The 13,666-nt window shown below is 43.7% G+C and overlaps 1 protein-coding gene across 2 annotated transcripts in view; it reads left to right on the plus strand.

The window, feature by feature from the left end:
* The window catches only part of SLC22A18 (solute carrier family 22 member 18), a 64,606-nt gene that overhangs the window by 26,628 nt on the left and 24,312 nt on the right, over nt 1-13,666 (plus strand). For both annotated transcript variants that reach the window (XM_017813816.1, XM_017813818.1), the window contains exons 5-6: nt 12,811-12,926; nt 13,422-13,532. In XM_017813816.1, the coding sequence (XP_017669305.1) occupies nt 12,811-12,926; nt 13,422-13,532 (227 nt within the window). The remainder of the gene's footprint in view (nt 1-12,810; nt 12,927-13,421; nt 13,533-13,666) is intronic.

The following is a 13,666-nucleotide window of genomic DNA, read 5'->3' on the forward strand; positions in this document are numbered from 1 at the left end:
TCATGTTTTTGCCCCGCCGAAAATAAAATCAATCTGAAATTGATTTTACACACAACTTTTCTTCCCTGTGCAGAAAAGAAAAAAGCCAACAACCTCAAAAGGTAAATAATTTCCTCATCGGTAAGTTTATCCATTTATGTGGACCTCCCTGGTCCTCCTACTGAAAGCAGGCAGCTTCTGCAAGGCTCCAGGATATCACAGGTGCCAGTCTAAAATTATTGTCACTGCCAGCCACCAAATAACATGGCCCCTTGCCGCCCTCAGTCACCTGGTTGTAGCACCTAAAATACAGCTGTTCCCTAAGATGTCCTGACAAAGAAGTGTGTGGGCTCTGCCTCTTGCAACAGCAGATGGCTTGAAATGTAAATCTTCCAGGTACAGCAGATCCCAAGTGTGCCGTGGGCCAGCGCTTCGCCCACTGCAGCTACAGAAATGGCTCAGCTGGTCAGAGCACGGTGCTGATAACACCAAAGCTGTGGGTCTGATTCCCATATGGGCCATTCAGTTAGGAGTTGGACTCAATGATCCTTGTGGGTCCCTTCCAGCTCAGAATATTCTGCGATTCTAGATAATCGGATGTTTCCAAACTCCTCTGCAGACAGCTGGTGGCTCACACATTGCTCACCCCTCCTTGTTTCCAGCTGCTAATTTGCAATTAAATGCAACTAGAAATACAGTAAACACTCTGCCTCGCTTTTTCTGTACTAGTCCATCAGGTAGCTTGCAGTTGCTGACATTTGGTGGTGAACGGAGTAGGCTTCTGCCATAAGCGAGCGGCTGGGTGGAGAGCTGCCCATGAGGCTGCCTAAGATGTGGTTCCCACCGAGCGCTCCCATAAATACCAGTTCAGCATAATGCAGTTGATACTAACTGGCATCCCTGTAGGTGGTCTCTGTAGTGGGGCCAAGATGAAATGTGGTGAGAAGAATGAACAAAGTGCTTTTTCTCCCTAAGGGGGAGTGCCTCCAACTGAGAGCAAAGGTGTGTGAGGCAGAGCTTGAGATGCAATTGCTGCAGCAGGTCTGCAGCTAAAGAGTGTTCTTGTTCAGGACTTTGGCAATGCTGGAATCCACCGAAATACCCAAGATGCATAGAAGACTCTGCAATGTTTGACTGGTATGAAAAGCATTAAATTTGTTTTTGATTCATTCCTCCTAAAAGTGCAAGCAACTTTAGTTAGTATTGGATGTGCTTTTTAACCCCCAAAAATTATTTCCTACTATGCTAAACAAAGCAATTGAAAGTACATCACTTAGCGAGAAGTTTCTAAGCCGTTCCTTGGCTAGTGTTTTTCCTACAAACTGTATAGAGGAGAAAGCTACCCCAATTTGCAGCTATGAAACACAGAGCAGCCTCCTTTCTGAATATATTTAACATGCAGAAACCATTGTCATTATGGATGAGGGAAACAAAGTACTTAATTGGAGGAGTTCAGTAAATACAGTAGCAGGGAGACCACTCCTGGTTTGAGCATACGAAGCCTGCCCAAACAAGCAAACTGTGCATCTTCAATTAATGGTTTCGCCCATTATTGAAATGGAGTGACTCACTCATCTCATGCAGATGCCTCCTTCTGGGGTCAAACTCTTCATGAAATCAAATCAGCTGCACCACAGCCCGCAGGCTCTGTCTTTGCTGGAGAAAGGATTGGTTTCAGGGGGCCTGTTGTGCAACCAAAGAGGTTGGAGTGGGACGCTGGAAAGTCTTCCACCTGACATGTGAAATGCTTTATTTGTGACTTTTGGGTATTAGTGTTCCAACACTGCTTCCCATATGAAATTAGTCCTTATGTGTACTATTTCATTAAAAGGTCTTATTAGACAAAAGATGCTGGAGCCCTTGATGAAGTATGGCAAGATTTTTCACACCTCAGAGTAAGAGCTGTTGGCTGCCACTACTTGTTCCAAGGCAAGATCAGTCTGTGCCATACGTCTGGTAGGATGCTGCATTTACAGTTAGTTACTTCAAGATAAAGAATTAACTTGTTTTGCCAGGGATTACGTAGCTTAAAAATGTCAATCACGTGAACCCAGTCCTGGTAAGAGATGAAATTTAAGTGTCAGACTTGGCTAGTCAATGTCTTCACTATTTATTTACCTCATAGCCTATGGGTGTGGGGTGTAGAGGGGGTCCTTGCTTTTGTGTGATACCAGGATTACTCTCTGGGATCATTGCAGTAGCCTTGCCAGATCCCTGCTTGCAAAAGGGATTGACAGAGGAAGAAGCTAGAGTGCCGTAGTGGGCTGATGCTGGGACACCTCCAAGCACTGGCAAAAGAGCTTGTTACCTATGGCATCAGACTATTTGCCCACAGTCCTGTTGTGTACTTGCCTGTGCCAGGGTATTGAGAAGGCATGCTGTTTGTGGAAAGCCAGAGCATCTGGTGTCTGTGTCTGTTTTTGGAAAGTGGGAGAGGTCCTCTTGGAAATAGCAGTCACTGCCTCTCTCCTTAGTGCCAGCAGAAAAGGCAGGGGTTCTGGCTAGCCAGAGCTCTCTTCATGCTTTCTTTCCCAGCCAAATCCTACCCCTTCCCCTCGCAGGAACTGCCTGGACCCCACCCCTCATCTTTGGGCAGCAAAATTCAGCTCTGCCCACACACTGCTTTGAGCCAGCTTTGAGTAAGTGAGTACCTCAGGATGGTGGGAGGTAACGACTCCAATCGATGCCAAACTTGCAGATTCTCCAAAGCCACTGGTGTGAGTCGAGACTTGATGTGCTGTGAGTGCAGCTCAGGTTACTATAGCAAATCCTCAACAGTTTCCTGCCCAGCTGAGTCTTTTGGAGTCTGAAGTGTTGTAACCTCATAAAAGCTGGAAAAAGCTGAACTCTTCAAAGATTATTTCACACCACCTACAGTACTCTGTGAAGTCAGACATGCTGTAACATATAATTAACGATGCGTTCGGTGGTGAGTCACCGAGTAGTCTAGCAAGCACTGCTCACCTTCTAACCAGTCTGTGCGTGGGAGTCCTTACCCAGCGACACACCCAAACGGAGTGTTTTAATAATTTACCACATTCTGAGCTTGGAAGAGTAGTTTTTGTTGCTTAATTGAATAATTAAAAAAAACCCAAAACTAACAAAATCCTAAAGGATTTGCTACCTGTTAGGGAACAAAGCTCCACCATAAAGAAGAAGAAGGTGAGGGAGAACCCCCAAAAACTACTACTTTATAATACTACTTTGCATTACTTTGTTTAGAGTATCCAAGAAAAAGACTAAGAGATGGGAGATTGCATCTTTGTGTTATGTTAAACAGTCCCTTGATAAGATATATGAACGTTTCTTGGACTGAAATGTAGCATTACCCTTTCTCAACTGCTTGTCCCAAGCACAAAGTGAGAGTTGTGGTTATTCTTATTTATTCTCTGGGATGTTTAAGAACTGCAGGAAAAAAAGCAGCACTTTCCAGTGAATGAGCAAAAATTGTGAAGTGGTGATGGGAGACATGGTTTTGATTCTGAATGTAGAGGAGGAAATTGAACTTGCATCTCAATGTGATTTGGTATCCTTATCCTTTCTCCAATAATAATCGTAGTAAGGATCCTAGGGAAGAGAAAGAGTGGGACAAACTTGCACAATACTTCTCTGATTACTTTTCCAGCCTACAAATATTTTCAACTCAGGGGATTTCCTGACATGAATGAATGACTGTGATTCGTGACTCTTTAGTAACCTTCAATGCATCATTCTTCCAAGTGTTTATCTAATCTCTCCTTGTATTTGTCTAAACCTTTTGCTTCCCCAACAATGGTAGCAACAAACTCCACTGACCTTCTCTATGTTGGAAGAAGAATTAGGCTTTTCTCTTTCTCTTGAACCAGTCTCTGACAGTTTTGTTTGGTGCTTCCCAGTTTTTGTGGCGGAAATGACCATGTCAGTCAATTCCTAACTCCCTACTCCAGGTCTCTCAAAAACTTGTGGACCTTTATTAGATGTCCCTTGGACATCTTCCTGGGGTGAAGGCTCTCAGCCTCCTCAAGCATAAAGCCAATTACAATGAATTGTCCTTATTGCTATCCACTGAGCCTGTCCCACTTCTTAGATGCCTTTTTTAGAGGAGGGGATCAGGATTCCATGCACTACTCAAAGTACTGGTGAACCCATGGGTTATACAGTGGCTTAATGAGGTTCTCTGTTCAACTTGCTGTTTCTTTCATGGCAATCTCTAATCTTTGATTAGTTGAGCAAAGAGCCAATGGTTTTGTGGAATAGTCTGTGATCTCCAAAGGTCTCATTCCTGAGTAATAATAAGCAGTTCAGAAACCATAATTTCACATATGAATTTAAGACCTGTTTTCCTTGAATGCATCACTTTAAATTTAGTCTGCACTGACTTTAAGCTGCCATGTTATTGCCCAATCCCTCAGCCCTCTAAGGGCCATATGCAATTCCCCACTGGCTGCGCTTTTCCCCAGTACTCTTTTAGTTGTGTATCCTTAGCAAACTTTCTTACTTCACTGCTAGGCCAGACCATGCACAGACAGATTGAAGAGCACATGTTCCAGCCTCACCAGTGGGATGCCTCTGATGTGAGCACTGACCACTTACACCTACTTTCTGATGCCTATCTTGACCTGCCCCAGCTCATCCAAAGCCAGATGTTGCAAGCCCCCCGTTCAGGAAGTGCAGGTCATATCTCATCCTCATCTACTCTTCTCCATTTCTAGACATACAGGGTGATACTATATATGAGTGTGAGTCAAGCAACGCCTTAACCAGCCAGCTGGCTAAAATCTCTTGGGGAATGCAGCTTATTCCCCTGCTTGTTATAAATTCATGTAAATGTGCAGGTGTTCAGTGCACCAAGACACCAGTGGGACTGTCTATGCCATGCAATAGGGAAAAGCAGTAATCACACATACAAGTGAAGCTTTGAATTAGGAAAGTGCAGTATTTGAAAATAGGGTGTTTTATCAGAAAAGAGCACACGAGAATAAATGATACTCAAAATTAGTGGCGGATTATGGGCAAAGCATGCAAATCCGCCCACATCTTTTTGAAGTGTAACTGATACGCCTCTTCCGGCAATTAGGCAAGTTCCTCGGAAGAGCACTGTGTTGGATCAAGCAGCAGAACAGTCTGGCACAGCCAGGCTGCTCCAGCTGCCTGGGAATTAGCATCCTGCCACAACCATCTCCTTCACACCCCAGCAGCGGGATCTGCTGTGCCTGAGCTGGAGCTGGTTAGTTCGAGCTGGGATTTCCCCAGCTCTCGTGGGGGACAGATCACTTTGTTGCTGCACAGCCCCTAATGGACAGCCAGCCTTATCTGCTCATACAGAGCACTGTTTACCTAGGAAGCTCTGCCAAAAGAGGATTTTCCCTATGGAAGAAACCCAGGTGTTTTTATTCAATGCCCTGCACTGACCTAATGTTTTTTCTTCAAGATGGAGTGTCAAGTCCCACCAGTAACCTTCCTTTTGCTGCTTCAGTGACAACACACAGGAGTGAATGTCCCTTAAGGGAAGTTAAGGCACAGGTGGCTCCAATGACTTTGGGGATCACTGTGAGATCCTGGCCTTGTCCCATCCTGTGTCTGATGTCTCCAGCACAAGGCAGCTCTGACATACCTTCGCTGTAGCACTCTTGGCTCTTTGCCCTGCTAATGCACCAGTGCCAATCTTCAATATCTCTCCCTCACCCAGTTCTGATGGAAACAGGTCACACAGGCTGCCCATAACCCTCTTCGTATTTTTTTCCTTTCCCACCACCCAAATTTTCCAGATGTGGCTGCCATTAGAAATAAGCAGCTGAATGAACACTTGTCTGCAGATGACTCATTCTCACCCTGTGAGGGGCTCTGCAGAGGGTGTGGATGCAAAGTCTCACCACCTCCTTGGACAGCCTGCTTTGGTGTCAAGTTCACCAAGTGAAAAAAAGCCTCCTGCTCTCCCCAAATCAGCAGCAGCCAACTTCTGCTGCTCCTAAAGCATCTAAAGCATATGTGGCAAAAAGGACACCCTGGTCATGGTTTCCAGTTTTGTCAAGGCAGTAAAATCCCTCCTTTTCCTGCTGATGCATGGGTGGAGATGGCTATCCACTCAAGTTTTATGTTCTGTATCTAGAGAAATCCCAGGCTCCCAGTGAAAAAATGTGCAAATTGCAACCAAAGAAGTCTAACTGGGGGGTTATGGTGAAATACAGGTGATTTATCCTAGGTGATTTGTCCTACCTCTTGTGAAGGACCTTCTACCTGACCACAAGGAAGCAAGTGAGAAAGGGCATCTTTCTGTGGCACATCTCCCTTAAAGGCTACATTTGTTCCCCCTTGGGATTTAACACTCCTTCAGCTGGCATTAACTGTGCTCTGTGCTTAAGGTACCATTGTCTCATGTGCTTGGACACATGCTGGGACAGGAGAGCCAGGGGAAAGACTCAAAGCACACTTATTCATGTCTTTGTCTGATGTTTTGTCCATGAGGCAGGGAATAGGAACTGCAGAAAGGAAGATTTGGGGTTTTTTTTTGTTTTCCTCTCAAAGGCACCATTAATGTCCTGGAGGGTACTGGCCACCCTTCACTGACAGCACTGCCTTGAAGTCTGCTGGGCACTGGGTTGTCTGGGTTTATGTGTGTTACTGTGCCCTGGGCTGTGGAAGCTGGACTAGCTCTGTGCATTGGCGTGAACATACCAGGAAATGTGTAAAAATTCTGTAGGCTCAGTGAATCTTTTTTTTTGGTTGAGGCTTTTCTGGGTTTGTTTATTTAAGAAACTTCAGTGAAATTTTGTGCTTTTTTGTTTGTTTGTTTTTAGGAGGAATCTCAACAATATAGACTAGACCACAATGGGTCAAAAATGAAATGCATTCAGCAAGCATTGTCAAAGCAGTAAAACAAGGTTCCTTAAATGCAACCATCACTAATTTACAATAAGTTACATTATGTACTAAGTTTATGTATCAGTTATCAGGAACACAATGGTCACTGCCCACTTTCTTACAGACTGAAAGCTGTTTACTGGAGCACGTGATTTGGTGTCATGATTTCACCTGAAATTTCTTTGTTTCACCTCAGTTTTTTGCTTTTCTTTTCTTTTTAACTCACCAGCTCTTTTTCAGCCATAGCTGCCCCTCTAAGGGTATGAGGGGATAGTGTGGCCGAACTGCAATCAAAGAAATATTTTGAGAGTCCTTTCAGAGCTCTTTAAGGAATCTGGGCTGGCTATGAATGCCGGCTTTATGCAGTGCAGTTTTGAAGTAGGAGTGAGTCACTAAAAAACAATCTGTGCTGTCTCCGTGTTCAACTTTGACTTTATTAAGAAAAAGAGAAAGAAAACAAACGCAGTCCCATTCACTGCTGAAATACACATTGATCCTTTAATCCTCAGGGATCTTTAATCATTGGGAACTGCTTCCTCCTCGAAAGAATCGCTGTATTGACGCAACATTTAATTATGCAATTACACCAGCGTGTTTTTCTCCTGGATTTTGCAGAGCAGGGTCTGTGGCTGGAATGCTAATCGGAGAGCGACTGATACCATCTCGTGGCACACGCAGCCTGAATGCAGCCTCCTAGCTGGCAGCAGCCCCTAAGTACCTCCATGGGTCTGTCCCAGCCTTTTCAGACAGGAAACTAAAGATGGGAATTGCCACCCAGCAAGGTCAGAGCCAGGACTGGAATTTGGTCTGGAGCCCAAAACTGTATCCCATGTTGTTATGCTGCAGCCTTCCTTGGTGGAAGCAGGAGGCTTTGGTGCCCATCCTGGCTCAGCACTGCCTGAGGGGCGTGGCTGGTAGGTACCAGCAGGGACTCTCTTCAAGCCCCCTGCCTGCAAATTGGAATTATTATCTGCCTGCAGATGCCTGATCAGTGGCCTCTCTCCTGCTCCTGTGCCACTGCCTGATGCCCGCATGGTTCACATGCCTTTGTGGGATTGTGTTTTTCATGGAAGTTTTGCAGAAAGCATTGCTTCAAAGCTACTGGGAAATGCTCTGCATATGTGTTTGTACACCCACACATACTTGTCTGGCCAGGCCTCGCTTTCCAAGAGCTGCATTTGCTGTAAACTTTTCCATATATTTTTGGTGCTTCACGTGTGCCACCTCTGACTTCAGGGACATGTGACAGGATTTGGAGAACTTCTGTGAGCCCTTGCTGTCACCTGTTACTGTTATGTCTTGATTCAGAAACTGAACCCTGATTGCATTCATTTGCTTCATACTAGCTGACCCTGATGGGAGCAGGTCATGAGGTAACATAGAGTAGGTCCTCACTTTGCTGCACCTGGGAGATGTGGTGCACACTGGGATTTACCTGCCAGTAAATACAGAGGCTGGTTAAGTGTTAGATGGGTAGAAATGCAACCCTCCTCCAGCTGGCTTTGGATGCTAGGATTTTTTGGGGTTTAATCTGTTTACCATGATGCTACTATTAATGGTTTCATCATCAATTCTGCATTCCCACCAGCATTAAGGATGGAGTTTCCAGATGTGTAATCCCAGCTGTCAGCCACTTGTCCCTTCTCCATGGCCACAGGCTACCAAGTGAGTCTTGTACCAGGCCACACTGTGGGTCCTGTGGCAAGTGTGCCCTGGGATGGCCATCCCACTTTTTTAAATCCTTTAAAACTCTTTAAAAGGATGCTTTTAATGCACCCACCACATTTGCCTGATGGCCTCAGGAAAGCAAAGAGGAGAGCCTTTTGTTAGGTTGTTAAGCAGTGCTTGGTGGATGTTATGGGCTCGTGGGATCCAAGTCCCTCTGCTCACATTTTCTTCTTATTTCTCTGAAAGCTTTAAGTCAGGGCAAGCTGCAGCTGCTCCTGTTTGCAAAAACTAGTGCTCCTCCAGGTTCCTCCCTGCAGCCAAAATCCTTGCATCCTCCTGACAGCAGGACCCTGGGACACATCAGTCACATGCAGGACAGGGCAATGGGCTTTATTCCCCATTTCATGGCAAGGCTGAAAACAAAGAATAGTGGGCAGCTGTGGTCTTAGCTGACAACCTGAGAGGGGCTTTGCTAGCAGAAATCCCCAGGGGAGAAGGAAGGCTGCTGACTAAAGTCAGCAAGGGACTCCCTCTCTCCAGATGAAAAAAGCAACATGCTGAAATACACAGATAAAGTTATCCAAGTTATTTTGGCCATGAAGCCCAGGACAGTAAAGGCTCTTAATCTCCTATTAATCAACACAAAGCTGGAAGAGGCCATACAATGAACTCAGCTGTCAAAGCTGCTGCGCCCTTTTGCTCCCTTTAATTTAACTGTATTAGTCCTGCCCACAGCCTTTGTTCTTCCACCCTGCTCAGGAAATTTGCTTCTGGTTTTGGCAGGGCTCACTCTGATTCCACATGGCTGGTTTGTGGACAGCCAGGAGGGATGAGAGGGAGGGCAGGAAGGGGAAGAGGATGGGAAAAGGTCCTGTGGGAGCAACCTGCTTGATGTGCTTCTTAATAGTGCCACTGCATCCCTTCCTGCTGAAGCTTCCTCCTGATAAGCCAAACAGGCACAACTGAATGAAGAAGGACTTTGGCTGATATCAGCAGAGATGAGAGTTCATGCTTAAGTCTTAAAATAAAAAAAGAGACAAGTGACCATGAGCCAAGTCTTATTCAGCAGGAGCTACCAACCCAGTAAGCATTCCTACCTCTGCCGCCCTACCCTTTGACTCTGCTGAGGGGTCATAGTGTCTTACCTTTACCTTAGTTGCTCTGATTTGTGCCACTTGTTCCTCATTTGACCAGTAAGAAATAAGGGCAACAGCTTGACTCTGGGTCCTTTGCTTGCTTAACATGCAGAAAAGGGTCCAGTAAGCACAGCAGAGTGCTGACTGCCAGATGTTTTCTCTGCTGATGTCAATAGCATCACCAAAGCTATCCTCAGAGGGCTTCAGAGGTGACCATTTGTCAGGAAAGGAGCCCAGCACTGCTCTGTAAAACACTTGCCTTTCACTGTGGAGGATATGCTCTACTGATGCCATACTGGAGGGGTGGCACAAGAGGTGTCATCCTGTATAATTCATGGATTGTAATGAAAACATTAGAAAAAAAAGAAATTAAGATACATCAGAAAAAACTTAATAACCTGCTGTGACAATATGGCATTTTTATGACCCTTGGTTTCACTTCATCTTTCTTAAATGAGCAAACAAACAAACGTAAAAGGTGGTTTCCTGGACACGGGTGAGTTATGTCAAATTTTACTATTTATCACTGCTGAAGGATGAGATAATGGAGCAGCTAACTTGAGGGGGTACCTTCACCACCTTTGCCTTTCCATCAAGGAATGACAGTGCTTAAAAAGTGGAAAAAGATAAAGCAGTTACAGAAACTGTGCTTAAGAAGGTGGATTTTTAAGAGGATAATGAATGCTTCGGGTTTGTCTGGAAAACAGTTTTGAGCTCCACATCTTATTGGATTTCTCTGACTTCAGTGACCAGATGTAAAAAATTCCACAAATCCATTACATCAAGCCCAAGTTTTCCCAAATACATAAACTGTCAAGGTTCTTCTTTCCCTTTCACAGCAACAAGTTGGCATATGCTTGCAGTGAAATACTGCATCATTTGTTACTTGTTTTACAGGGGGATCCTTCCCTCATTGATTGCTGTAATTGTTCTTGGATGAGAAGAGTAAAACATACTTACACTGGTATGTGGGATTCTGGACAACCCCAGGGGAAAAAAAGGACCAGAAAGGAAGTTTTTCTGTCCAATGAAAGGTTTTGTGATGTGTTTTTTCAATATCAGAATGAAAGCTTGAAATACAGAACCTCAAAAATAAAAACGCACAAAGCAGAAAACCACCAAACATTTAGCCAGCTGTAGTTACTTATTTTGGTTATTTTATCCTTTTTATTTTGTTAGTAAATTTACTTTTTTTTTCCAATATAAAGTACAAATTCTGGATTTCTTGGGTGCAAATCTGTGTCCACAAATTTGATTTCAGTCACTTGGGAACTGTTTGGCAGATAATTTTAAATTAGAAAGTGGCAATCTGCTGCACTAAAAATAAAAAGTAATGATCCAGTAAATGACTAATTTTGTGGTCTGAGTTAATTAGTGGAACAGCTTGGAGGATGGAAGGGAGCAGGTCTAAATTACTGCACTAAGTCCATTTGCAGAAAGATACTATCTGACTTTGTTGTTATTAATAATAATTAATGAGAATCAAAATATTCAGCTGGGATGTTTGTCGTTGCTATTAGTAGGAATGCGTGTGTGTGTGTGTGTGTGTGTGTGTGTGTATGTATTTTCTCTTTGATGCTTTTCTTGCTTGTTTGCATTTCAATCCTCAACTGTCTTACTCTGTGACTTAAATAATACTCCAGAAATTATTCAGACCGCACCTTTTTCTAGCACAGAGGAAACTTGAGGCATTTACAATTAGTGCTGCTGGTTATTCCATGAAAACCACACACCATGGACTGACAAGGAAATCAGCAGTAAAAATTCAGGCAATAAGCAGTCCTTCATCAGCAGGCTCACAGGGAGCATCAGTTGCTGGCTCATAGCTCGCTTTTACATCTTATTTTTGCAACACAGGTTGCTGGGTATGCAGGGATGGCTCAGTCACTTTGAGTCTGCACAGACCCACACATCCTAAAGCCTCCTCTGGTGAAATCTAGGCATTACTTTGTTGAAGTCCAAAGTGCTTAAATTTCGATGCCTCCAAGGCACCATGATGGTCTCCTAGTCTTGTGCCCTCTGTGACGCCAGCCTTTGCTATTTCTACTGGACATTCCCACCCCAAACCTGCTTTCTGTGGTAGGTTTTAAGCACATGTTTTAGAAAACCCTTCAAATAACTCGGTTCCTATGGCAGGGGAGACTTTTAATGAACTAGTTTAGTGGATAATTGCTCTCATTGTTAAAACATACTTCTCCCTTTGTTTTCAGCACGACTTCTCTAAGTTTCAGTCTTCCAGCCCTGGACTTTGCTCTATCTGTGTTTGTCAGAGTTAAAGCCCTTTAGAATGTGAAATCTTCCCATATACCCTTAAAGATTAGGAGGAGTGATTTCCTAACCTTCCCTTTTAAGAGGACAATAACTGAGGACTAATTACTGGCTCTATTGATTTTTTCATGTCTGTGCTTGTTTTTTTTAGATAAGTTGTAATTGTTTCTTTTTATCATTGTACAATTGCAGTTAATAATTGCTGTTCACTTTGTCTACATTCTAAGGATGTGGCCCCCATTTCTGTTAAAGATTCATTGTTTGAGGCTCAGATGGGCAGTTGGAGGGTTGTTGATTTGGTTTTGGGCACCTTTGGAGAAAAGGAAGTGCATCAGTCAAAGTGCTGATTACCTTCTCAGAAGGTTTTGTAAATCATGTTTGTTATTTTTAATGTCTCCTTTTCAAGTGGTAGTGTATCTCTGGTGGGTTTAGTTCTGGCTGTAGGCTGTTTTCTACCATCCTTAATCATCTTGAGTACTTTCTTTGCTTTCCTTAACTTCATTTGATTTCACTGAGAAATTTCAAAGGGTGAGATGATGCTCAGATGAATGAAGTTGGTGATTAGATGGGGATTAGATGGATTCTAATAAGCAGATGCTGTGCTGTCTGTGAGAAGATTTCTAAGCTTCATTAAACCAAGAAGAGCTCTTTTCCCCCGACAATTACAGATTTAAAACATTGTATTATACTCTATTAATAATAAAAACGATAAACTATGTTGATAGCAATAGCCATCTTCTGGTAAAACTTCAAACTGTGGTCATATCCAAACCCTCCATGAAGGGATATGAGCTCTTTTATAGTATTGCAACTGTGAGAGGATTGTTCTCATCCAAGTGCCCAAGACTTTGCAAGATGGAGTTATAAATGTCTTGTTTATGATATTTATCCAGTTCCCTGTATTTTTTTCTGTTTGCAGCATTTTTGTTCCTACATATGTTGGGCTGGTGGGAAGTCTCATCAATACCCTGATAGCAGTGGTTTGGATCCCTTCGCAGACTAAACCAAAGTTAAACCAGCATGTGACAGAGAACAGTGAGTATTTAGTGTTTCTGATAAAAAGTACATGAATAAGGACAGGGGATTGACATGCTGCAAGAACTGCTGAAGTACCTTAGAGTTGTGTTTAAGGGCAAAAAGGTCCCGACCTTGAAATGCTGACACTTTAATGCCTAAATTCTGCTAATGGTAGAGTATTATTTCCTATGTGTCGATCACTCTGCCATGTAGAATTGCAGTCTTCCAGCCCAGTGCTTGATATGTATCTCAGAAAAGGTAAATGTGGACCCCTTGCTGGGGATTAGTCTGGTCTGGCATGGGAGGCAATCCCACTGTCTCACTGAGCTCCTCTGCATGCAGACCTGGCACCAGCTCCCAACCTCCTGCCATCAGCAGAAAGCTGGTGCAGCAGAGACAAAAGTGCCTTTTGGGAAAGGGGGTGGTGAACCTGAGCAGATAGTTTCAGAGTTTCTTACTTTCTACCCTCAACCTGTATAAATAGAGTATTAATCAATATGTTGTCTTCTGTAGGTACATCACAGTCTGGCAGCTTGTTTAGCATCAGAGAAATCCTACGTCTGATGAAGTTTCCAGGAGTAATGGAAGTTTTTATAGTCAAGGTCTTGGCTGGGCTTCCCATAGGTAAATCTCCCCCATTACCCGTGATTGCTGATGTATTTAAAATAAGATGACATACAGTGTAGACCAGGCTTGTCTCAAGTTACTGAGAGCACATTGCATTTGATCACAGAGCAGTGAGGATTCAGGTCCTAACT

Source organism: Lepidothrix coronata, unplaced genomic scaffold (assembly GCF_001604755.1).
Source record: "Lepidothrix coronata isolate B3197 unplaced genomic scaffold, Lepidothrix_coronata-1.0 Scaffold1, whole genome shotgun sequence".
NCBI classification, from domain to species: domain Eukaryota; kingdom Metazoa; phylum Chordata; class Aves; order Passeriformes; family Pipridae; genus Lepidothrix; species Lepidothrix coronata.